The 24,112-nt window shown below is 44.5% G+C and overlaps 2 protein-coding genes across 3 annotated transcripts in view; both read left to right on the top strand.

Annotated features, from left to right (window-relative positions):
- The window catches only part of LOC135377224 (protein Skeletor, isoforms B/C-like), a 40,074-nt gene extending 25,361 nt beyond the window's left edge, over window positions 1-14,713 (top strand). For both annotated transcript variants that reach the window (XM_064609519.1, XM_064609518.1), the window contains exons 10-22: window positions 9,514-9,679; window positions 9,729-9,798; window positions 10,254-10,437; window positions 10,497-10,529; window positions 10,615-10,717; window positions 10,849-10,985; window positions 11,039-11,162; window positions 11,224-11,337; window positions 11,396-11,569; window positions 13,000-13,199; window positions 13,256-13,316; window positions 13,379-13,545; window positions 14,515-14,713. In XM_064609519.1, coding sequence (XP_064465589.1) covers window positions 9,514-9,679; window positions 9,729-9,798; window positions 10,254-10,437; window positions 10,497-10,529; window positions 10,615-10,717; window positions 10,849-10,985; window positions 11,039-11,162; window positions 11,224-11,337; window positions 11,396-11,569; window positions 13,000-13,199; window positions 13,256-13,316; window positions 13,379-13,545; window positions 14,515-14,670 — 1,689 coding nt within the window. In that variant the 3' untranslated portion in view covers window positions 14,671-14,713. The remainder of the gene's footprint in view (window positions 1-9,513; window positions 9,680-9,728; window positions 9,799-10,253; window positions 10,438-10,496; window positions 10,530-10,614; window positions 10,718-10,848; window positions 10,986-11,038; window positions 11,163-11,223; window positions 11,338-11,395; window positions 11,570-12,999; window positions 13,200-13,255; window positions 13,317-13,378; window positions 13,546-14,514) is intronic.
- A 1,780-nt stretch (window positions 14,714-16,493) lies between these two features.
- On the top strand, window positions 16,494-23,930 carry LOC135377227 (uncharacterized). Its single transcript, XM_064609523.1, has 7 exons — window positions 16,494-16,686; window positions 16,740-16,874; window positions 16,935-17,099; window positions 17,157-17,277; window positions 17,327-17,445; window positions 21,563-21,615; window positions 23,183-23,930. The coding sequence occupies exons 1-7, from the start codon at window positions 16,557-16,559 to the stop codon at window positions 23,276-23,278; spliced, it is 819 nt and encodes a 272-aa protein (XP_064465593.1). The 5' UTR covers window positions 16,494-16,556; the 3' UTR covers window positions 23,279-23,930.
- The last annotated feature ends 182 nt before the right edge of the window (window positions 23,931-24,112 follow it).

Here is a 24,112-nt window from a genome sequence, read left to right on the forward strand (position 1 = left end):
TTCTTTCGAAAACGAAGCCTTCCGCATTCGCCTTCTGCTCCTGGAAACACTCTCGATCGTCTATTGTCGCGATTTAAAATCTGAGCACGTTTCTTTCGAAAACGAAGCCTTCCGCATTCGCCTTCTGCTCCTGGAAACACTCTCGATCGTCTATTGTGGCGATTTAAAATCTGAGCACGTTTCTTTCGAAAACGAAGCCTTCCGCATTCGCCTTCTGCTCCTGGAAACACTCTCGATCGTCTATTGTCGCGATTTAAAATCTGAGCACGTTTCTTTCGAAAACGAAGCCTTCCGCATTCGCCTTCTGCTCCTGGAAACACTCTCGATCGTCTATTGTGGCGATTTAAAATCTGAGCACGTTTCTTTCGAAAACGAAGCCTTCCGCATTCGCCTTCTGCTCCTGGAAACACTCTCGATCGTCTATTGTGGCGATTTAAAATCTGAGCACGTTTCTTTCGAAAACGAAGCCTTCCGCATTCGCCTTCTGCTCCTGGAAACACTCTCGATCGTCTATTGTGGCGATTTAAAATCTGAGCACGTTTCTTTCGAAAACGAAGCCTTCCGCATTCGCCTTCTGCTCCTGGAAACACTCTCGATCGTCTATTGTCGCGATTTAAAATCTGAGCACGTTTCTTTCGAAAACGAAGCCTTCCGCATTCGCCTTCTGCTCCTGGAAACACTCTCGATCGTCTATTGTGGCGATTTAAAATCTGAGCACGTTTCTTTCGAAAACGAAGCCTTCCGCATTCGCCTTCTGCTCCTGGAAACACTCTCGATCGTCTATTGTGGCGATTTAAAATCTGAGCACGTTTCTTTCGAAAACGAAGCCTTCCGCATTCGCCTTCTGCTCCTGGAAACACTCTCGATCGTCTATTGTGGCGATTTAAAATCTGAGCACGTTTCTTTCGAAAACGAAGCCTTCCGCATTCGCCTTCTGCTCCTGGAAACACTCTCGATCGTCTATTGTGGCGATTTAAAATCTGAGCACGTTTCTTTCGAAAACGAAGCCTTCCGCATTCGCCTTCTGCTCCTGGAAACACTCTCGATCGTCTATTGTGGCGATTTAAAATCTGAGCACGTTTCTTTCGAAAACGAAGCCTTCCGCATTCGCCTTCTGCTCCTGGAAACACTCTCGATCGTCTATTGTGGCGATTTAAAATCTGAGCACGTTTCTTTCGAAAACGAAGCCTTCCGCATTCGCCTTCTGCTCCTGGAAACACTCTCGATCGTCTATTGTGGCGATTTAAAATCTGAGCACGTTTCTTTCGAAAACGAAGACTTCCGCATTCGCCTTCTGCTCCTGGAAACACTCTCGATCGTCTATTGTCGCGATTTAAAATCTGAGCACGTTTCTTTCGAAAACGAAGCCTTCCGCATTCGCCTTCTGCTCCTGGAAACTCTCGATCGTCTATTGTGGCGATTTAAAATCTGAGCACGTTTCTTTCGAAAACGAAGCCTTCCGCATTCGCCTTCTGCTCCTGGAAACACTCTCGATCGTCTATTGTGGCGATTTAAAATCTGAGCACGTTTCTTTCGAAAACGAAGCCTTCCGCATTCGCCTTCTGCTCCTGGAAACACTCTCGATCGTCTATTGTCGCGATTTAAAATCTGAGCACGTTTCTTTCGAAAACGAAGCCTTCCGCATTCGCCTTCTGCTCCTGGAAACACTCTCGATCGTCTATTGTCGCGATTTAAAATCTGAGCACGTTTCTTTCGAAAACGAAGCCTTCCGCATTCGCCTTCTGCTCCTGGAAACACTCTCGATCGTCTATTGTCGCGATTTAAAATCTGAGCACATTTCTTTCGAAAACGAAGCCTTCCGCATTCGCCTTCTGCTCCTGGAAACACTCTCGATCGTCTATTGTCGCGATTTAAAATCTGAGCACATTTCTTTCGAAAACGAAGCCTTCCGCATTCGCCTTCTGCTCCTGGAAGCTCTCGATCGTCTATTGTCGCGATTTAAAATCTGAGCACGTTTCTTTCGAAAACGAAGCCTTCCGCATTCGCCTTCTGCTCCTGGAAACACTCTCGATCGTCTATTGTCGCGATTTAAAATCTGAGCACGTTTCTTTCGAAAACGAAGCCTTCCGCATTCGCCTTCTGCTCCTGGAAGCTCTCGATCGTCTATTGTGGCGATTTAAAATCTGAGCACGTTTCTTTCGAAAACGAAGCCTTCCGCATTCGCCTTCTGCTCCTGGAAACACTCTCGATCGTCTATTGTCGCGATTTAAAATCTGAGCACGTTTCTTTCGAAAACGAAGCCTTCCGCATTCGCCTTCTGCTCCTGGAAGCTCTCGATCGTCTATTGTGGCGATTTAAAATCTGAGCACGTTTCTTTCGAAAACGAAGCCTTCCGCATTCGCCTTCTGCTCCTGGAAACACTCTCGATCGTCTATTGTCGCGATTTAAAATCTGAGCACGTTTCTTTCGAAAACGAAGCCTTCCGCATTCGCCTTCTGCTCCTGGAAACACTCTCGATCGTCTATTGTCGCGATTTAAAATCTGAGCACGTTTCTTTCGAAAACGAAGCCTTCCGCATTCGCCTTCTGCTCCTGGAAACACTCTCGATCGTCTATTGTCGCGATTTAAAATCTGAGCACGTTTCTTTCGAAAACGAAGCCTTCCGCATTCGCCTTCTGCTCCTGGAAACACTCTCGATCGTCTATTGTCGCGATTTAAAATCTGAGCACATTTCTTTCGAAAACGAAGCCTTCCGCATTCGCCTTCTGCTCCTGGAAGCTCTCGATCGTCTATTGTCGCGATTTAAAATCTGAGCACGTTTCTTTCGAAAACGAAGCCTTCCGCATTCGCCTTCTGCTCCTGGAAACACTCTCGATCGTCTATTGTCGCGATTTAAAATCTGAGCACGTTTCTTTCGAAAACGAAGCCTTCCGCATTCGCCTTCTGCTCCTGGAAACACTCTCGATCGTCTATTGTCGCGATTTAAAATCTGAGCACGTTTCTTTCGAAAACGAAGCCTTCCGCATTCGCCTTCTGCTCCTGGAAGCTCTCGATCGTCTATTGTGGCGATTTAAAATCTGAGCACGTTTCTTTCGAAAACGAAGCCTTCCGCATTCGCCTTCTGCTCCTGGAAACACTCTCGATCGTCTATTGTCGCGATTTAAAATCTGAGCACATTTCTTTCGAAAACGAAGCCTTCCGCATTCGCCTTCTGCTCCTGGAAGCTCTCGATCGTCTATTGTCGCGATTTAAAATCTGAGCACGTTTCTTTCGAAAACGAAGCCTTCCGCATTCGCCTTCTGCTCCTGGAAACACTCTCGATCGTCTATTGTCGCGATTTAAAATCTGAGCACGTTTCTTTCGAAAACGAAGCCTTCCGCATTCGCCTTCTGCTCCTGGAAGCTCTCGATCGTCTATTGTGGCGATTTAAAATCTGAGCACGTTTCTTTCGAAAACGAAGCCTTCCGCATTCGCCTTCTGCTCCTGGAAACACTCTCGATCGTCTATTGTCGCGATTTAAAATCTGAGCACGTTTCTTTCGAAAACGAAGCCTTCCGCATTCGCCTTCTGCTCCTGGAAGCTCTCGATCGTCTATTGTGGCGATTTAAAATCTGAGCACGTTTCTTTCGAAAACGAAGCCTTCCGCATTCGCCTTCTGCTCCTGGAAACACTCTCGATCGTCTATTGTCGCGATTTAAAATCTGAGCACGTTTCTTTCGAAAACGAAGCCTTCCGCATTCGCCTTCTGCTCCTGGAAGCTCTCGATCGTCTATTGTGGCGATTTAAAATCTGAGCACGTTTCTTTCGAAAACGAAGCCTTCCGCATTCGCCTTCTGCTCCTGGAAACACTCTCGATCGTCTATTGTCGCGATTTAAAATCTGAGCACATTTCTTTCGAAAACGAAGCCTTCCGCATTCGCCTTCTGCTCCTGGAAGCTCTCGATCGTCTATTGTCGCGATTTAAAATCTGAGCACGTTTCTTTCGAAAACGAAGCCTTCCGCATTCGCCTTCTGCTCCTGGAAACACTCTCGATCGTCTATTGTCGCGATTTAAAATCTGAGCACATTTCTTTCGAAAACGAAGCCTTCCGCATTCGCCTTCTGCTCCTGGAAGCTCTCGATCGTCTATTGTCGCGATTTAAAATCTGAGCACGTTTCTTTCGAAAACGAAGCCTTCCGCATTCGCCTTCTGCTCCTGGAAACACTCTCGATCGTCTATTGTCGCGATTTAAAATCTGAGCACGTTTCTTTCGAAAACGAAGCCTTCCGCATTCGCCTTCTGCTCCTGGAAGCTCTCGATCGTCTATTGTGGCGATTTAAAATCTGAGCACGTTTCTTTCGAAAACGAAGCCTTCCGCATTCGCCTTCTGCTCCTGGAAACACTCTCGATCGTCTATTGTCGCGATTTAAAATCTGAGCACGTTTCTTTCGAAAACGAAGCCTTCCGCATTCGCCTTCTGCTCCTGGAAGCTCTCGATCGTCTATTGTGGCGATTTAAAATCTGAGCACGTTTCTTTCGAAAACGAAGCCTTCCGCATTCGCCTTCTGCTCCTGGAAACACTCTCGATCGTCTATTGTCGCGATTTAAAATCTGAGCACGTTTCTTTCGAAAACGAAGCCTTCCGCATTCGCCTTCTGCTCCTGGAAGCTCTCGATCGTCTATTGTGGCGATTTAAAATCTGAGCACGTTTCTTTCGAAAACGAAGCCTTCCGCATTCGCCTTCTGCTCCTGGAAACACTCTCGATCGTCTATTGTCGCGATTTAAAATCTGAGCACATTTCTTTCGAAAACGAAGCCTTCCGCATTCGCCTTCTGCTCCTGGAAGCTCTCGATCGTCTATTGTCGCGATTTAAAATCTGAGCACGTTTCTTTCGAAAACGAAGCCTTCCGCATTCGCCTTCTGCTCCTGGAAACACTCTCGATCGTCTATTGTCGCGATTTAAAATCTGAGCACGTTTCTTTCGAAAACGAAGCCTTCCGCATTCGCCTTCTGCTCCTGGAAGCTCTCGATCGTCTATTGTGGCGATTTAAAATCTGAGCACGTTTCTTTCGAAAACGAAGCCTTCCGCATTCGCCTTCTGCTCCTGGAAACACTCTCGATCGTCTATTGTCGCGATTTAAAATCTGAGCACGTTTCTTTCGAAAACGAAGCCTTCCGCATTCGCCTTCTGCTCCTGGAAGCTCTCGATCGTCTATTGTGGCGATTTAAAATCTGAGCACGTTTCTTTCGAAAACGAAGCCTTCCGCATTCGCCTTCTGCTCCTGGAAGCTCTCGATCGTCTATTGTGGCGATTTAAAATCTGAGCACGTTTCTTTCGAAAACGAAGCCTTCCGCATTCGCCTTCTGCTCCTGGAAACACTCTCGATCGTCTATTGTCGCGATTTAAAATCTGAGCACGTTTCTTTCGAAAACGAAGCCTTCCGCATTCGCCTTCTGCTCCTGGAAGCTCTCGATCGTCTATTGTCGCGATTTAAAATCTGAGCACGTTTCTTTCGAAAACGAAGCCTTCCGCATTCGCCTTCTGCTCCTGGAAGCTCTCGATCGTCTATTGTGGCGATTTAAAATCTGAGCACGTTTCTTTCGAAAACGAAGCCTTCCGCATTCGCCTTCTGCTCCTGGAAACACTCTCGATCGTCTATTGTCGCGATTTAAAATCTGAGCATGTTTCTTTCGAAAACGAAGCCTTCCGCATTCGCCTTCTGCTCCTGGAAGCTCTCGATCGTCTATTGTGGCGATTTAAAATCTGAGCACGTTTCTTTCGAAAACGAAGCCTTCCGCATTCGCCTTCTGCTCCTGGAAGCTCTCGATCGTCTATTGTGGCGATTTAAAATCTGAGCACGTTTCTTTCGAAAACGAAGCCTTCCGCATTCGCCTTCTGCTCCTGGAAACACTCTCGATCGTCTATTGTCGCGATTTAAAATCTGAGCACGTTTCTTTCGAAAACGAAGCCTTCCGCATTCGCCTTCTGCTCCTGGAAGCTCTCGATCGTCTATTGTCGCGATTTAAAATCTGAGCACGTTTCTTTCGAAAACGAAGCCTTCCGCATTCGCCTTCTGCTCCTGGAAGCTCTCGATCGTCTATTGTGGCGATTTAAAATCTGAGCACGTTTCTTTCGAAAACGAAGCCTTCCGCATTCGCCTTCTGCTCCTGGAAACACTCTCGATCGTCTATTGTCGCGATTTAAAATCTGAGCACGTTTCTTTCGAAAACGAAGCCTTCCGCATTCGCCTTCTGCTCCTGGAAGCTCTCGATCGTCTATTGTGGCGATTTAAAATCTGAGCACGTTTCTTTCGAAAACGAAGCCTTCCGCATTCGCCTTCTGCTCCTGGAAACACTCTCGATCGTCTATTGTCGCGATTTAAAATCTGAGCACGTTTCTTTCGAAAACGAAGCCTTCCGCATTCGCCTTCTGCTCCTGGAAGCTCTCGATCGTCTATTGTGGCGATTTAAAATCTGAGCACGTTTCTTTCGAAAACGAAGCCTTCCGCATTCGCCTTCTGCTCCTGGAAACACTCTCGATCGTCTATTGTCGCGATTTAAAATCTGAGCACGTTTCTTTCGAAAACGAAGCCTTCCGCATTCGCCTTCTGCTCCTGGAAGCTCTCGATCGTCTATTGTCGCGATTTAAAATCTGAGCACGTTTCTTTCGAAAACGAAGCCTTCCGCATTCGCCTTCTGCTCCTGGAAGCTCTCGATCGTCTATTGTGGCGATTTAAAATCTGAGCACGTTTCTTTCGAAAACGAAGCCTTCCGCATTCGCCTTCTGCTCCTGGAAACACTCTCGATCGTCTATTGTCGCGATTTAAAATCTGAGCACGTTTCTTTCGAAAACGAAGCCTTCCGCATTCGCCTTCTGCTCCTGGAAACACTCTCGATCGTCTATTGTCGCGATTTAAAATCTGAGCACGTTTCTTTCGAAAACGAAGCCTTCCGCATTCGCCTTCTGCTCCTGGAAGCTCTCGATCGTCTATTGTGGCGATTTAAAATCTGAGCACGTTTCTTTCGAAAACGAAGCCTTCCGCATTCGCCTTCTGCTCCTGGAAACACTCTCGATCGTCTATTGTCGCGATTTAAAATCTGAGCACGTTTCTTTCGAAAACGAAGCCTTCCGCATTCGCCTTCTGCTCCTGGAAACACTCTCGATCGTCTATTGTCGCGATTTAAAATCTGAGCACGTTTCTTTCGAAAACGAAGCCTTCCGCATTCGCCTTCTGCTCCTGGAAGCTCTCGATCGTCTATTGTGGCGATTTAAAATCTGAGCACGTTTCTTTCGAAAACGAAGCCTTCCGCATTCGCCTTCTGCTCCTGGAAACACTCTCGATCGTCTATTGTGGCGATTTAAAATCTGAGCACGTTTCTTTCGAAAACGAAGCCTTCCGCATTCGCCTTCTGCTCCTGGAAACACTCTCGATCGTCTATTGTCGCGATTTAAAATCTGAGCACGTTTCTTTCGAAAACGAAGCCTTCCGCATTCGCCTTCTGCTCCTGGAAGCTCTCGATCGTCTATTGTGGCGATTTAAAATCTGAGCACGTTTCTTTCGAAAACGAAGCCTTCCGCATTCGCCTTCTGCTCCTGGAAACACTCTCGATCGTCTATTGTCGCGATTTAAAATCTGAGCACGTTTCTTTCGAAAACGAAGCCTTCCGCATTCGCCTTCTGCTCCTGGAAGCTCTCGATCGTCTATTGTCGCGATTTAAAATCTGAGCACGTTTCTTTCGAAAACGAAGCCTTCCGCATTCGCCTTCTGCTCCTGGAAGCTCTCGATCGTCTATTGTGGCGATTTAAAATCTGAGCACGTTTCTTTCGAAAACGAAGCCTTCCGCATTCGCCTTCTGCTCCTGGAAACACTCTCGATCGTCTATTGTCGCGATTTAAAATCTGAGCACGTTTCTTTCGAAAACGAAGCCTTCCGCATTCGCCTTCTGCTCCTGGAAGCTCTCGATCGTCTATTGTCGCGATTTAAAATCTGAGCACGTTTCTTTCGAAAACGAAGCCTTCCGCATTCGCCTTCTGCTCCTGGAAACACTCTCGATCGTCTATTGTCGCGATTTAAAATCTGAGCACGTTTCTTTCGAAAACGAAGCCTTCCGCATTCGCCTTCTGCTCCTGGAAGCTCTCGATCGTCTATTGTCGCGATTTAAAATCTGAGCACGTTTCTTTCGAAAACGAAGCCTTCCGCATTCGCCTTCTGCTCCTGGAAACACTCTCGATCGTCTATTGTCGCGATTTAAAATCTGAGCACGTTTCTTTCGAAAACGAAGCCTTCCGCATTCGCCTTCTGCTCCTGGAAGCTCTCGATCGTCTATTGTCGCGATTTAAAATCTGAGCACGTTTCTTTCGAAAACGAAGCCTTCCGCATTCGCCTTCTGCTCCTGGAAGCTCTCGATCGTCTATTGTGGCGATTTAAAATCTGAGCACGTTTCTTTCGAAAACGAAGCCTTCCGCATTCGCCTTCTGCTCCTGGAAACACTCTCGATCGTCTATTGTCGCGATTTAAAATCTGAGCACGTTTCTTTCGAAAACGAAGCCTTCCGCATTCGCCTTCTGCTCCTGGAAACACTCTCGATCGTCTATTGTCGCGATTTAAAATCTGAGCACGTTTCTTTCGAAGCTGCTGCAACATACTACAAACAATATGTCACGAGGCGCTCTCCGAGCAAAGCCACACTGCGAGCACGGCTGTCAATTTTGAGCTCCATTTAGTCGCTAAGAGGCCTGAAATTGAGTTGCATTGACCTTAGACTACATCAGGGGTCACGCAGAAAATAAATGGCCCTAATTACCACAAAATGACCAATTGTACTGTAGAATAAAAAATACATAAAAAGTTGTTCTGAAGCTGAGACAGTATGTGCAGAATTCGTTACTGGAAAACTCCACTTGACGTACTAAGAAAAATAAATACCGTACTGCCTTTCCAAATCCGGTACCAAATACTATATGAAAAACGATTTGAGAAAAATACCTAGTTTTTCAGTAATGATTATATAACCATGTTAAGGAGCACTGAAATTATCCCCTATTTAAAAAGTGTATTGTTGTATCGTTTCAACTTGAAAAAAGAAATAGAAAAACCAGCTAGCTAGCATTATTGACAATGGATGTCTTTGAGTTTGCTACTTTAATATGACTACTAAAATACGATTACATTTGTATGCCACCTCTATTGTGTTTTAGTGTGTCACTATGGAAATTAGTGCAGGAATTAAGATGGGCCCATCTTAATTCTAGCTACTATGGTAGTTAGGAAAGTTCACGCCAGGACCAGCTTAAATTACTGTGACCGTAATTTGTTTATGTTTCTGAGCCAAAAGAAGTGCGTGTAAGGGACAGTGTTTTGTGGGTACAACCAATGCCTGAAAATGTTGTTTTATTCCTAATTTATTCATAATTCAAATGATAGGTTCCTTCTGATAGGTTTCCGCATTTTGTGACCATAGATGCATTATCATGTGTGCATGATTTTAGCCCACCATTTACGGTTGCCAGGGTAGTTGTGGATAAACTGAAAGCCCTATCATGTGAATCACAGAGTGCTTCAATTGTCAGGTGAGCTTTGGTCACGTGGTGATACCAACAGACCTGGACTATCCCAAGGAGTTGGTTTTGTCCACCGCTTGGAAGGGGGCGCACAGAACACGTTCTGGCCCAGTCATTCTCAAAGATATCAACACCTTATTCCTTAGCGACTTTGGATATGATGGATCTGCTCCAGGTATGCAAAAGCTGAACCCTCACCTTTTCACTAAAGACTTTTCCTGCAGATGCATATTTCCTCTGTGGCAAAGGACAGATCAACGGACGAGGAATCAAGGTTCCAGACGAACACGGAAGGTAAAACGTGAAACAAATAACATATTCCTCAAAACCTCATTTCAGAATAACAGTTGACCATCAATTACAATTGCCACCAACCTCACAAGGAGAACAACCCATTCAAGATGCGGCCTTGAAAAATTTCACAATACCTGTGTGCCACTCAACTCACTTGTGCTGTGTGGCATATTCTAAGCCTAAGCCAATTCTGAATTAACAATAGGAAGTCCATAGAGTGACAATCAATGAGGAAATTTACCCATTTTACTATGGGAATTTCAGGAGGTATGGTACCGACGTATGTTATTTTGCACTTGAGAAATATCGAATCTAGGATTTCAGGAACGGTTATCTCGCTGCTTGTCATAGGGCGACGTTTATGGTGCCACATGGTATATCGCAGTGCGGATTTTAGCGTGTTATTTCAGTCCATAACCAAACATATTTCAATTCAAATGTTCCACTTGCCGCAGGACATCAAAACTGAAAGGCTACAACAACGTGGACCTGACTCTTAAATTTCCCGATGGCGTGACAGCTTTTGATGTTGATTGGTTCGCCATCTATTGCATCCGATTTGCAGAAGTGTTTGCCAGCGTCAGGATACCATCGAACCCTAATGTCCCTCCAGATATTGTACAACTCACTATGGCTCAAGTAAGATTCCTAACACTCATTGTAATTTCCTTTTTCTTGGATATCACGTATACTTGCAGCGTCCAACAGTGAGAGCACAACAGCTGCAAAGTGTATGTACACTAAAAGCGCACTTATATTAGGAGGGATCTCCTATCATCAGGAATTGATAGTAGTGGTCATTTCTTCCCTGCGTAGTCAACTCAGTTGGACAACTGTGAAGAGATTCTTCCAAACCACCTTCAAGTAGGCTGGAAAATTCAAGGCAGCGACATTGTTCTCCATCTTCGGGCACGAGCCTGTAAGTACCATTCACTGCATGTCATGCCCTCATTGGCATTTCCCTCGACTATCACTTCCGAAAGATCTCTACGGTGGCAAGAAATGGAAATATTTCCATGGAAAGATTCAATAAATGCGGATTGTTTGCAGCAAGGAACGAATGGGCTTCCTTTGGCATCAGTGGCAACAGAGACAAGAGCCAAATGGTTGGTGGCGATGTAGCCGTTGCCTATTATGACCAGTCCAAAGTTACTCTTAAAGACTTCACCCTGGAGAGCAAAGCTCAAGTAAGATTTGGCCAAAATTGATGAAATAGACACGAAAGTATGGGTTGTTGCAGTGTTCGACGAACGGTGGAGTTTGCCCCGATGACAAACGAGGTGGCAAGGACAATTTAAAACTGATTTCTTCCAGCCATACGAATGGAATTTTGGAAGTAGTCTACTCTCGACCACTAGCTGCAGGTGAAAACTCTTTCAAAATTAATCACTTTGACGTCTTAAAATAGGATCAACTGCCTTTCAGGTGACAGTGCCGATAAAAACATTCCTGGTAGTGGGGACATCGCTATCATTGCAGCCATTGGTCCTAAAAGCGACGACAACACTGTGCTCTACCACACAACACACTACTTGAAACGTACATGAAAGACTTGACGTCTATAACAAGCATAAGGCTCACACTGGATTCTTCCCAGGTGATACGAAGCTAACGTTTAGCCGGGAGCCGCAAAAGAACTGCGTTGCTTTAAAAGAATCAACCGGTATTCTTTCTGAGGATGCATTTGCAGCCAGAAAAATCGCGGGCATCAACGAGTTCACTGCAGAGATCGGTCCCACTGGCGGAATTAAGGGCTACGAAAAGATTACAGGTCAGAGCACTTTCACATTTTCTTGGTACATACAAACTGACAGATCTCAAATGGTTTCGACTACGTATTCTGAATTTTATGTAGCGTAGAATGCAATCAAGCTGGTGGCAATTTCAATAAGGTAAACATATGTATACTTAGGGAGTGACTATTTCGGGTTAAACCACCCGGTTATTCCCCCGAAGTCACCTCCCACGAGTTCGGGTTTAATTCACCACGAAATCCTCGAGTGACGTTTCCACTGAACACGAACAAAGGTTGCCCTGTGCAACACATGTAAAAATGGGTCATTCACGTTCCCAGAAATGCACCCATGCGTGTCAGCACTGTCTATCCCATCGGGTTTTAGCGCTGGAAGGTGCACAGTTTGTTACCAGAAACGTAACCTTAACCCAAGAGCGGAAACTTTAATCTCGGTGACAAGAGAGCCCATACTGGGGAGGGCTGCTGTACAATGTCGTTGTCTGGACTCTCTGTTGCAACATAGAACCCTGGACTTGTTCGTATACGAAGAGCTCTTTACAGCAATAGCTGTACAAGGGTACTTGTTTCTCAAGGACCGTGTAGGTCCTGACTTCCAACTCGTTGTTGGTGCAGCAGCAGGTTGGAGATCACAAAAGACGTCAGGAGCCACTCTGCGTCCTTGACAAAAAACGTGATACAGGTGCCATCAGTGTCTCACACGCTATGTGGAGGGCTCGACATGCTGCCATAGTATATAGTGCACTGAGGGGACAAGAAGCCGCATTGGCTGTACAACAAACATGTTATTCAGCAGTGAGGAAACACTGCTGCGATATGATGAGACCAAGGCGAGAAGCCAAGGGACATAAACTGTCCCAGGCACCTGAAACACGTCCATCGCACCGGCCGACGTGAATTTTGCGGACAAGTCTTTCGAGAACGAGTTTGGACATGTTTGTGACACTTGCGTTGAGCTGTGGTTTCGCACTGGCATGGCACCCGCCCTAGCGTAACACCGCCAACTGTTGGAGTGTGTAGAAAGCAGAACGTGTAGAAAACTTGTCTACATGCGTGTGTGCAATAAAACTGTGAGCCTCCCCTTATTGTGCGTGCATGATACAGCTATCGCTGTTACTTCTTCGCATGTGGGCAGTGAAAAGACCCAGATTTTTTGTCTCGGACGGGGTAATGTTTTTAAGAGATGCCTTTCACATTAGCCATCTAGGGGCTAATGTGAAAGGCATCTCTTGAGGGAGGGAAGGAGAAAATGAGCTTCGGGAGAAAGTGAGCGTAACGAGCAATGTCTCCTTTTTGATTCAAGTTAGCTGTCCACAAAGGTTTTGTAGTGCTGCCATGCGCAAAGCAGCGTTTAACTATTGCCAAGGAATGTTTTATGGCGGGCAGACCCCTCAGAATCATCGATTAAGGAATGTAGAGCAAAGTTGCTAATAATAGTTGTCTCGCAGGTTTCTCGGGCTGGGGAATTTCCTGGTGGATCAACGGGCAGCTCATCCCCGTGCTCTACGTAGAGCGTGGAATCACTTATACCTTCAAAGTGAATGGCGGACACGACCCAGACAACTCTGCCCGGTATCATCCTTTCTACATCACAGACAATCAAAAAGGAGGAGGATCCAAAGTAGATCCATCAGAGCTCGGAAAACCAGTCAGTGCAAAACAATGGTGGAGCTATGAATGGTGATTTGAATGGTGATCTTTCAGGGTCACTTACTTTTGGCCGGTGTTGTCATGGGAGCTGATGGCAAGCCAGATGTCAGTAAAGGTAATGTACGTGCGAGCAACTTTCTCTCTAGTGGAATCAACTTGCATTTCTTGAACTTGCAGGCATCGGGCGCTACTGTGAGTGGGAACATAAAGACGTGGACAAGAGTGACCAAGTGAAGAGCTTTGAAGAATACAAAAACACTTTGGAACTGAAATGTGAGGAAGGACAACCGGGAACTTTCACCTGGACTCCAGATAAAGACACACCAGACACCGTCTATTATCAGGTGGGCCCTCAGCCTTGCAGCAAGGGAGATCATGGAATGTGTACTCGCCGTTGTAGGCCTCGCATATCTCACGACTGACGGCCCAACTTCTAAGGGAATAGGGAGTTTCTTGCATGCTGCATGGGACCAATCGGGGCCTTTCGGAAACGGGAGAAAGAAACCGCTACATGCAGCTTTCGTCCAAAAATTGGCCGACAATTTAGTGGTAAATGCGTTAGCATTAACGGACCTTTCAGGTGCATACTTGACTTCCGGGTATCCACTTGCGATTGTCAACTTCCAGTCTAAACTTCCGGTTGTCATTTAATCTTTCTCTTTATTACATATATCTTACATTCATTACCTTTAGACTGAACTTTGTCGTTTTAATTGCCTTCAGTTACTCCTACCTCTTACTCTTAACTTGAATTTTAAATCATTTACCCTCTTATATCCCCTTTACATATGTTGAGCATCTCACACATTTTGACACTCCTAATGCTAACGCAATCAGAGAAAAAGAGAGAAATCAGTCAGTCTTTGGAGGCAATGTAGGTCTCGAGCACTGTTGTATCCTAGGAAGGAGAGATAGGTCAACAAGAAAGTGCTCACTGAAACCCTACAATCCGTTAAAACCAACTTGTTATTGATCCCAGTAAATTCAGTTGCAAGTTGTTCTTGTCTCTGTCCTCCCATCTGCTACATCCCCATTTCTAAAATACATACATATACTAAAATTGGAACAATACAGAGCATAGCCCCTGTGCAAAGATGGCACACAATAATTGGGAGTCTACTTCTGTGGCTACCAAAGAGAATGGATTTTTTTCATACTACCTTGATTTTCTTTGGGAAATACACGATGGTGAGCGTTTTTTATTGGCTACCGAGAATTGTCTGCTTGCGAGGGAAGGAGCTGTCTCCTGCGCAGTTTTTGCTCGAAAAAGAGGCCCATCCTTTCTAAATAGCGTATCTTTTCCTCCTTATTAGTGTTTCACTCACTTCTTCTTGGGATGGAAGATTCGAGTACTAAACCCTGGAGAAGACCCGCAAGATGACGACAAGAAGAGCAGTGCCACAATTGCTCGGCTTAGTGTAACCCTTGTGTCTCTTGTTGCAGCAATGCAAGTGTCATACGCTTCATAGCCACCATTTCACACCATTCAATAAAAACCTATTTTGAATAACCTGACTGTGATGGTAGGCCACAAACATGAAGATCAGCTGCCAGTATTTACAGCCTTCATTAACGGTCCCAGTAGCGTAGAAAGAAAAAGGATTCATTTTACTGTACAAAAATGATTCCTATACAGATAGGGTTGCCACCTTTCCAAATGAAAAGGGCAAGTAGGTGAGGGGTGGACAAGCATATGTTCCTGTGTGGGGCTGGATTATTGATGATGAATGCCACACTGGACTGTATTGGAGCAACCGGATTGGACTGCCACTTACTTTGAAAAACGCATTGATGCAGACGGACCCTTCTTTGCAGGCGGAGATCTCGTGATGGTTGTATACAGTCTAAGTTCTAGCTGGCTTGACACAGCCACCAACAGCTTTTGCGCAACCACTGCTCTTGTCCCCTCCGAATACAAGACTGTAATGAATAACTAAGAAAACGACTGGCGACTGCGGAGTTGGGTCTGTACTCGAGATTTATTCGAGCTGCAGTGGAATGTTGAAGGGAAAACCCTGAAAAAGCTCACGTGAAAGGTCTTGAGCCACAAATACTGGCAAAAAGTTGCCAGTATTACCTTTCTACTGGGAACCGGCAGAGCAAGCAAATAACCGGCCCTGACGGTATAATACTGGCCTGGTAGCAATCCTATATACAGAGGTGGATGCTTGGAGCAAAAAATGAACCCATTCAGGAACCCATTCAGGAACCCATTCAGGAACCCATACAGAACAGAATCTGGAAGGGAATTCCGACAACATGGGAGACTTAACATACACTCTCCCGAGCAAAGCGCAGACGTCCCATTGGCCACACTTCTCGTGCAAGGGTTAGGAGAGTTTCCGTATTCGTGGGGCCCATTTTTTTCTGCTTCTATTGCCCTCATCGCTGTGACATTGTTGCAAAGAACAGTCTCTTACGTTTATCTGAGATAATGTGGGATGGCCTAACGCAACTCCTGGTTCATGCAAGACAAGATCATGATGGGTGAAAGAAAAGCTTCTAGAGCAAGCATAGTCAAGGTACAGATCGGGCAGAAAGGCCCTCAAGTTTGACTTTCATTGCAGATTGGGAGGCTGTGGAACTGTAATTAGATACCATCTGTTGAGGTGGTCCCATTATGGTCCCATTATGTTTATGGTCCCATAAGTGTTTAATGTGAGCAGGATACTGCAAAGTGACTGGATTTGGAACATGTGAGTTGGTCAAGATATATCACAAGAAAACTTCCATCTCATACTTGCTGCAGAGTTAAGAGAATATGTTAGAGGGAAAATTCATAACCTTGCATTTACTTTCATTTAGTCCCATCTACCACCAGTGACATATATACTGCTCTTCCTGTAATAAGGCTTGGTCGTTTGGAGAGCTGTTACAAAGTCATCAGCAAAAAGCTTTATATAAAAAGTTAAAGAAGCTGATAGGTCATTCATTACAAAAAGTAGGTGTTGATCCCATGCGCTGACATTGCACTGACATGTGGGGATTTTGATGATCGAAGCCCCTGTGTCTGCGGCACTACCTCGTTGATCTATTGCATTTTCGATGGGAATACACCTTTTTCAACGCTCCTCTGCGAACTCTCGTTTTTTTTTTTTTTTATGAAACTTGTTTTGGTTACGTGCCAGTTGAGGAGATAACTTGACCGCGTAAAGCACTGCCAAAGCAACTAAGGAATTTCCTCAACACCCAGCTGAGCGAAAGTTGAAACGAGAAATTGTTTTACCGCCATGTGCTTTAGTGTCCAAACTCCTATTAGATTGAACTCCGCGCCATCTTGAGGGAGGTAAAAAAGAGAGGCGTGACGTGAAACGTAGTGGGCGGCCGGAAGGAATGGCTGTCCTCGACGACTTTGATGGAGAGATGTAAATTAAACACTGGTCAGTGCAGCGAGGGACTCATGGGGGGCATTGGAAAGCGATTATTGGCTGTACTACTGTTATGGTCACCCATCGTATCCAATGTCCGCACAGATACGACAGCAGGTTGTGCTTCCTCTTTGATATTTATGTAGCAGCTGACATAGGCATGATTGCAGAGCTGGGACGGATTTGTAGTCACTCTGAGCAGTGTGCTACCTTGGGACCGGACTTGTGGTGTCATCCTCAGTCTCACAACTGCACCTGTCGAGGTTCTTTGCTCTGGGTAGCAAGTCTTCATCGCTGTTCCGAAGGTTCCGCTGTTCCCAACAAGGTTGAGCGCGCGCAATTGAAAAAGCCTTTGTTGTTTGCAGCTGTTCCTCTGAAAGAAGAATGTCAAGCAACGGAGCAGTGCGTTGCCTATGATCGACACAGTTACTGCGGAGAGTTTGGCCGAGCTCAGCTACCGCCCAAGATTTGTCAATGTCAGTTCGGTTATGACATGAAAGAACGGGACAAGCAAGTTGGATGCATTGAAAGTAAGTGTTATCACTTGTTGCATGAAATGAATGAGAATACAGAAAAGCTTTTTTCAGTCCCCAATGCTTTTGGAACGCCACTGTTCGACAGCCGAGACACTGTGCCCATTGTGATGGGGTGCTTGGCTGCTGGCCTCGCTTTAGTTGCCTGCTGTGCGGGTATCGTCCAGTTGCTAAGGTAATAGCATCACTTTGGCTATTGGACGAGTCATGGGATTCCGTTCCAGGATCAAGCATCGCTCAGGTGGCAGAGCCCAGCAAGACCCACGGGAGGCAGTGGTACTTAATTTGAGCCACATGTTGCATCCTTATTCAGATATGCCCTTCCCTTTCACAGCTTGCAACGGTGAGAGCATTTACTTTCGATTTTGCTCCACTTGTGGGAATTCCTTTCAAAGCATTACTCGAGAAAATTGACAAGATATATTAGTGGGGAACACTTGGTATCACATAGAGTCTCGTTTGAGAGTGAAGAAGAATGCTCGTTATGTGAGCAGGAACTCCTGTACGATGGTCATAAAAGCTCTTCCTGCTGAGTACACACAGCTTGTGTGTCGGCTCTTTTACTGGGGAATATTTGTCCTCCCCAATCATCTCCTTCCTATTTGTCCTAACAACTACTATCTGTTTTCTCTTACTTCGTGTCTACTTTTGTTTGGCCCCTGTGGCAGTTCTTGGGCACTAATAAAACGTGGTTATTATTATTATATTTCTGTCTGGGAACGGACGAAAACATCCTATTTATGACAATGAAAAAATGGCTAGGAAGCAAGCGAGCTGGTGAAGATGTTCCCTAGTCTCGGGGTTTTACATTATCCACCATCTTATTTAGATCCTTATTATGACCATGTTCAGGCACAAATGGACTGAATGGGCTTGCTGTCCGGAGCAACATCCGCGCTTGGGAATAAGTTAACTAAGAAACTCATCATCACGTTGCACCATCGTATTAACAGATTGTGCGTTAGAGAGTATACATTCCAATTAGTACTTGACTATAGTATTGATATGAATGCTTCCATTCCATCCTCATATTGCAGGTAGTGGATGTAGCTGGTTTACAATTTGTATTCAATAATTGATAGTTCCTTCCAGTTAACTTTTAACAGATACAGGAAACAAATACTTTCATGTTCCACCAGCGCAAACGAGAAGACTGGACGGGTGCTAACTTCCAAAAGGTTTATTTTGTAAAAAAAAACCTCCGGTTATATATCTTGTACATGGTTAGAGTGATCTCAGAAAAGCGAGTTCTTTATGAGATAATGTGCCATCTTCTATGATTTCCCTAGTGGTCTTATTAGCGCACACTCACATAGAACAGGTTTACAATGCAATGCCCATTAATTTTCCGCAGGAGGGGGGGATGGAATACACTACACGTGGGTTGTTATGTTTTTTGGAGCACGATCTGACAGTTTTCCTACAGAGCCCAAGCAACTTGTCTGGAGCCCCTGTGCAGGTAGGGTACGGTTTGTGTCTTCTCGCTTCCCTGCTCTTCTCATTTTAGGCATTATGGAGGAGATGCCCTTTCAACGATCACAGATAATAGGGCCAAAGATAAGATACGGGAAACCACACACACAAAGGCATGGCCATGTCGCTGTCACTGACATCATCGCGTTGTCCCGCGACTGCTATTTCAAATGACACAAGACTACATCCTAAACAGGATAACACCGACCAGAACATGTGGAGGGAACATATCAGGAAAACTTCTGGCAACGTTATGCGTCAGCATTCCGCAAGGCGGCTTCACCTAACGCACGCGTGCTGGGCCTTTTGAATCATCTAGGAAATTTCGGCAGCATTGGCCAAAAACAGAGAAAGAATCATTACGACAAACCTCTTTCACTGACAGTAATGGAAAATGTACAGTTTCTGTCTATTTTCTTGCCTCAATTTTTTATTTTGATACGACGTTTTCTGCTGCCCCGTGAGATTCGTATCATGGAGAATCTATCTCATCCGAAGGCCCATCTTTTAAAAGAAACTTGACATCTATTAACAGATTTTGCACCTGTTTTTCGAGTTGTGTCGTTACCAAACTTTAGCGTCATTTTTTGGTAAAAAAAGAGCGCAAATTATGCGAGTAAATACGGCGTTTTCACTGTCTTTGTAGGATTAATCGACATTTGCCATCTTGCACACCAGGCTGTGACAGCATTTAAAGATTCATCAAGTTTTACTTGATCATTGTGGAAGGAAACCTCATTGTAAAGGATGTAGTCATCGGCGTTTAATGTTGACACTGACGTGGTCGGTTATGTCATTAATAGGGCCCGGAAATTTAGGCACTAAAAACGACAGAAATAAGCGGGCATTTAGGTCTGATAAAATACCAAAATAGGCACTTTAATCTGGTACGATCTTTGGCTTTCTTGATATTTCGGAATGCTCTATCGAGGAAAATTTGCTCGTTTAAAGGCTATGCCTTGAAGTGTGGTACACGAACGCTGAGGTGGCCGGGAAACACTCTATATTGGATAATACCTTTAGATTTCTGCCCTTGAAGATCTTGAAAGACCCAGAGAGGCCAAACCTTTGGATGAAATGTACGCAAAAAGGAACAAAAGGCACAAACACGCAGTAGTGAAAAGCAAAATGCAGCACGAGTCTGAAAGCCGCACTCGCGCTTACACCTCTAAAAATAGCGTCTAAAAATGTTAAAAAGGGCCGCAATTCGATAGAGTCGATAAAAAGGCAGGCAACCCCGAAAATGTCAAATTTAGGCGTTTCTAGGCATTTATAGGCATATGCCTAAAAATCCGGGCCCTAGTCATTAATATGTGCGAGAACTAATAAGGGCCCTAAAACAGGCCCTTGCAGAATGCCTCAAGTAACTAATTGGGTGGAGGAAGATTTATTGTTGTAACAAACAAATTGATATCTATTTGACAAGTATGAGTGAGTACATGCGAGTAAGTGCGGACTGTTAAAAATAGACTGTAGTTTTATCGAGGGTTTGGTATGCGACACGTTATCACATCTGCTTGCCTGCCCCAGTCAATAGCCAGGAATAAGTAGCGAATGAAATCAATTAATAAAGCAATAGTGGAAGCTATTTTTCCTTTTCTGAAACCAAACTGAAGGTTGTTAAGTCAACAATTACTCTCAAGGAAATTCACATTTGAAAATTCAGTATGCATTTGAAGACTTTAGAGCAGGCTGGGAATAGAGAGATTGGGCAGTGATTTTTGAGTGCAGAATCATTTGCAATTTTTTTGTATGCGGTGGTAAGCAGGTTCAGGCAAGGTGATCATGTCAGATTTTTTATTTTTTTCTATATACAGGGTGTCCCAGAAAATGTGTAATTGAATTTTAATAAAAAACTACACCACGTAAAATCATGCGCCCAACGGCATTTGTTCTTACTAGATTTTTGCCACCTCCTGATGTGAATGTTATGTAACATAAGTTTAATTACTTACTGAACTCGGAAATTTGCCAAGTAAAAGTTACTTTCTAACCCCACCAATGTCAAGAGCGTTTTTTTTTTCTTTCACTACACTATGCGAGCTTGTGATGAACAACGCGTGTGAGGAATATAAACCACATCACGAGTGGGCGAATACGGGAAATACGCAACCCAAGTTGCAAGTTTTTGCCTTACCACCAATCACTAAACAAGCGTTAGGAAGTACGTCTGGCATGTTCCAACCATCTCTTTTATAGGAATGAAAAGAGCATTTAAAGACAAACAAAACAATGTTACACACGTTAACCTTCTGGTATTTGTAGAAAAGCAGTTACGCGACGAAAAAGTGCAATTTTTTGCAAATGAGGTGCCTTTACGATTTTTTATCTGGACATCTGCAGAACCTACAGCCTCAAAGATAGAGCAAACGGTACTGCAGCACATGGGCAATAAGTGCTGAAAAAATGTAGGCCTGAAAATTGCGAGGAAGCGCAGTGCTCAAGATGGTCAGTCTTGAAGATTATTTATTAGAAAAACAAGTGTAAGCTATTTCCTTCGCCAATGTGCTTTCTAAGCACTAGCCTTTAATATGTATTGAAACGAAAAAAAATCTGAGGGGTCGGTAGGACCACCTGCCTGAACCTGCTTGAAATCACACTATGGGAATTACTTTTGCTATTTTCCATTCTTGAGTAATAACGCTCGAACAGTATATTTAATAAAGACACCCATTGCACTTCAGAGTAGACAGGACACTTGTCCTGTACACTTGGTGCGTCGTCTGCATCTTTACCTCAAACTCAAGGTCATGTCTTCTAAGAACTAGACCAACTGGCAATTTTTGTAACAAATTTGAGTGCCCTCAAAACGGTTCTTTCATTCACTTTTATCTTTGCTACAAATCTTTATCTGGGTTACCCCTGCATATTAATAAATTAGCAATATATCGGTAAATATGTTTGAAGCGAGGATTACAGGCAGAGCTGCGTAATTTGTGTCCCACTTTTGATTCATGTGGTACATTTGATGATGGGAATGGTTTCAGGTACGTCTGCAGTGCCCACAGGCCTTTACGGAACACCTGCTGGTCCAGACCAAGTAAGGAGATATTATCTTATCAGGGCAGAAAGAATGCCTTTCTTTACTTTGAAGAAGGCACAGCAGAACCAAGACTTTATTTCATACCTTCAAATGCACTCAGTTGACACTTGTTTTTCTCCCAGATAGGCCAGCGCCCTCTTATGGGTACCACTGAGAGTGTATGGTGCCACAACTTAAAGGAGCACTGAGGCGTGTTCTGCAACGAATAAAATAAGCTCTTAAAAAAGAACAGGTGGCCGTCTGAGAAAAAAGGGAATGCAGACAGGATTTGGAGCTGCATTAAATGTCACCTCAGTGTTCCTTTAATTCCCTTCCGTGCCGGCCAGCACTATCGAACAACACTAGAGGAACCTTATTCTGCAAATGATCTGGATGGGCAGTGGAGGTACGGTCGTGCCTCGTTAATATGGACACTTTCGTCCCCGACCAAAAACGTCCATATTATCGAATACCAAGGATAGAACAAAAACAATGCGGAAGGTTTATTGAAAAATTTCCCGAATTAGTGCCTGCTTGAAGGCATACTTTGTGGCACATGAGCAAAATGTCAGCAACACGTAAAGCCTGCTGCTCATTACCCTCCAAGAATTTAGTAGTACCACTTGAACCGTAGCAGATGTTACCGTCAGCTTGGCATTGCTCAAATCGTCCATGCCAGGGCCTGACAACTTGCCTTGACAACTGTACTGCCCATGTTCTCGTAAGCTACTACGTTTAACTAAAGGCACAACTCCTTGCACAAGGGTCAATCGAAATATTCATTCAACATCACATCATGTCCAGCCTTTACACTGCCCATAACGTCACATCACCATCAGAATATTACTCATCGTTTGACATGACAGCCCATTATACCATAGGTCAGAATTCAACTTGAGAGTTGAACCTCATTGTGTATGGCTCCGGTATAAACTTTCCTGGTGCTGCACTGCTGCTCATAGACATATAGGCATATTTCTGTCTTCTGCTACGTATGTGATGAAGAGGATCCCATGGTGGGAGGAGAGAATCTTGACTTTCTGCGTGCATCCCCCTTTTTTCTTTTCCTATTCGAGTGGTTTTTGATGTCTATGATAAAAAAAAGTTGGTCATGGTTTGGGCTATTAGGGGATTCTATAGTGCATATAAATGAATATTTCCTACGTTACGGCATATATGGAAAATACTCTCACAGTGCGGATGTCTCCTCCTGCTCTAATTGCGTGTGTGTTTTGGTGTAAGGGCTTTCTGATCCTTTCTTACTGAAGGTTTTACTGGCCTCTTACGCGAGAGGACCTAAGTAGGACCTTGCTGGACCATCCATATTAACGAGACAAAAACACATTGAAAAAGGGGTTCATATTAACGAGGCACGACTACCATAATCCAGAACATGAAAGGACAAATGAAACTATGTGTGGGGTTAAGATGCTGAGACTGGAAGGTGATGACCCTTCCTGCTGTTCTCTCTTCATGGCACTCAAATGGAGTATGTTGATGATTTTTCCTCAACTGCTGTCCTCTGCAATGTATATACTTTGTATGTTGATGATTGTCCTAAGACTATTTTTGAAACTGTTTTCAGCCCGACCTACCTCCCAGTTACGAAGAGGCCATCAAGGACACCCCAATTATCCCACCTCCATACGAGGAACGCAGAGAGAATAAGCCAGATGAGTGAATGGCTGTGTCATCAACAATGGGTGGCAACTGCCTCAAGAACTGGCCTCATGCTATGGTGATGCACGTAATGACAAACAGTGTTTCTTGTACAGTCTTTCCTTTCCTCTTCTATGTGCAACTGAAATCTGCTATGCTTTGTGACACAGACGCTTAGAAAAGAGAATATTTGGCACCCTGCAGTAGCTTCCCTGCTTGTATGCCATTCGAGAGTGTCCACACTGTAGCCAAAGATGGGGTTGTCAACTGCAAGCGGCTGCTGGTCAAGTCACCCAGGTTATGTCATGTACAGTTGTTGTGTAAGGAGTAGTTTGGATATTCCCCGGTTATTTATTGCAATTTCATCATTGACAGCTGTGCAAGTATGTTGTACATGAGAAGGTAACGTTGGTGGAATGTGGTTTTATTTTCAGTTGTGCGCTAAATTGCCCATTTTTGTTGGGCAGGAGCAATGAAGGAAATAGCCGAGTGCAGCCTTGAGTGGCAGGTAATGCCCTTGTTAGCTACCCAATTGAGTTCAGAGTGACTAAATAGAAATCGAGGCCATCCTAACAGCAGGATTCTTGTAGCAATTTTTTGTCATCTACTTCTACTGCCTTTGAAATTCTTGACCAATTCTGTATTAAAATTTTTAGAGCGTGTGTTCAATAGTACTGCACGTCTGTTTATTGCGTGTTATAAAACTGGGAAATACTGTAGCGCCGGAAACAAAAAAAAATGTATTGCAAAAAGCTTAGAACATGAACGAAATACTGCTTCGGAAACAACGAGCGTAGTTTCTATACCAAAAAGTGAACCATTTTCCGGAACACCACCGAGTGACCAACATTACAAA

This window comes from Ornithodoros turicata, chromosome 1 (assembly GCF_037126465.1).
Source record: "Ornithodoros turicata isolate Travis chromosome 1, ASM3712646v1, whole genome shotgun sequence".
Taxonomy (NCBI): Eukaryota; Metazoa; Arthropoda; class Arachnida; order Ixodida; family Argasidae; genus Ornithodoros; species Ornithodoros turicata.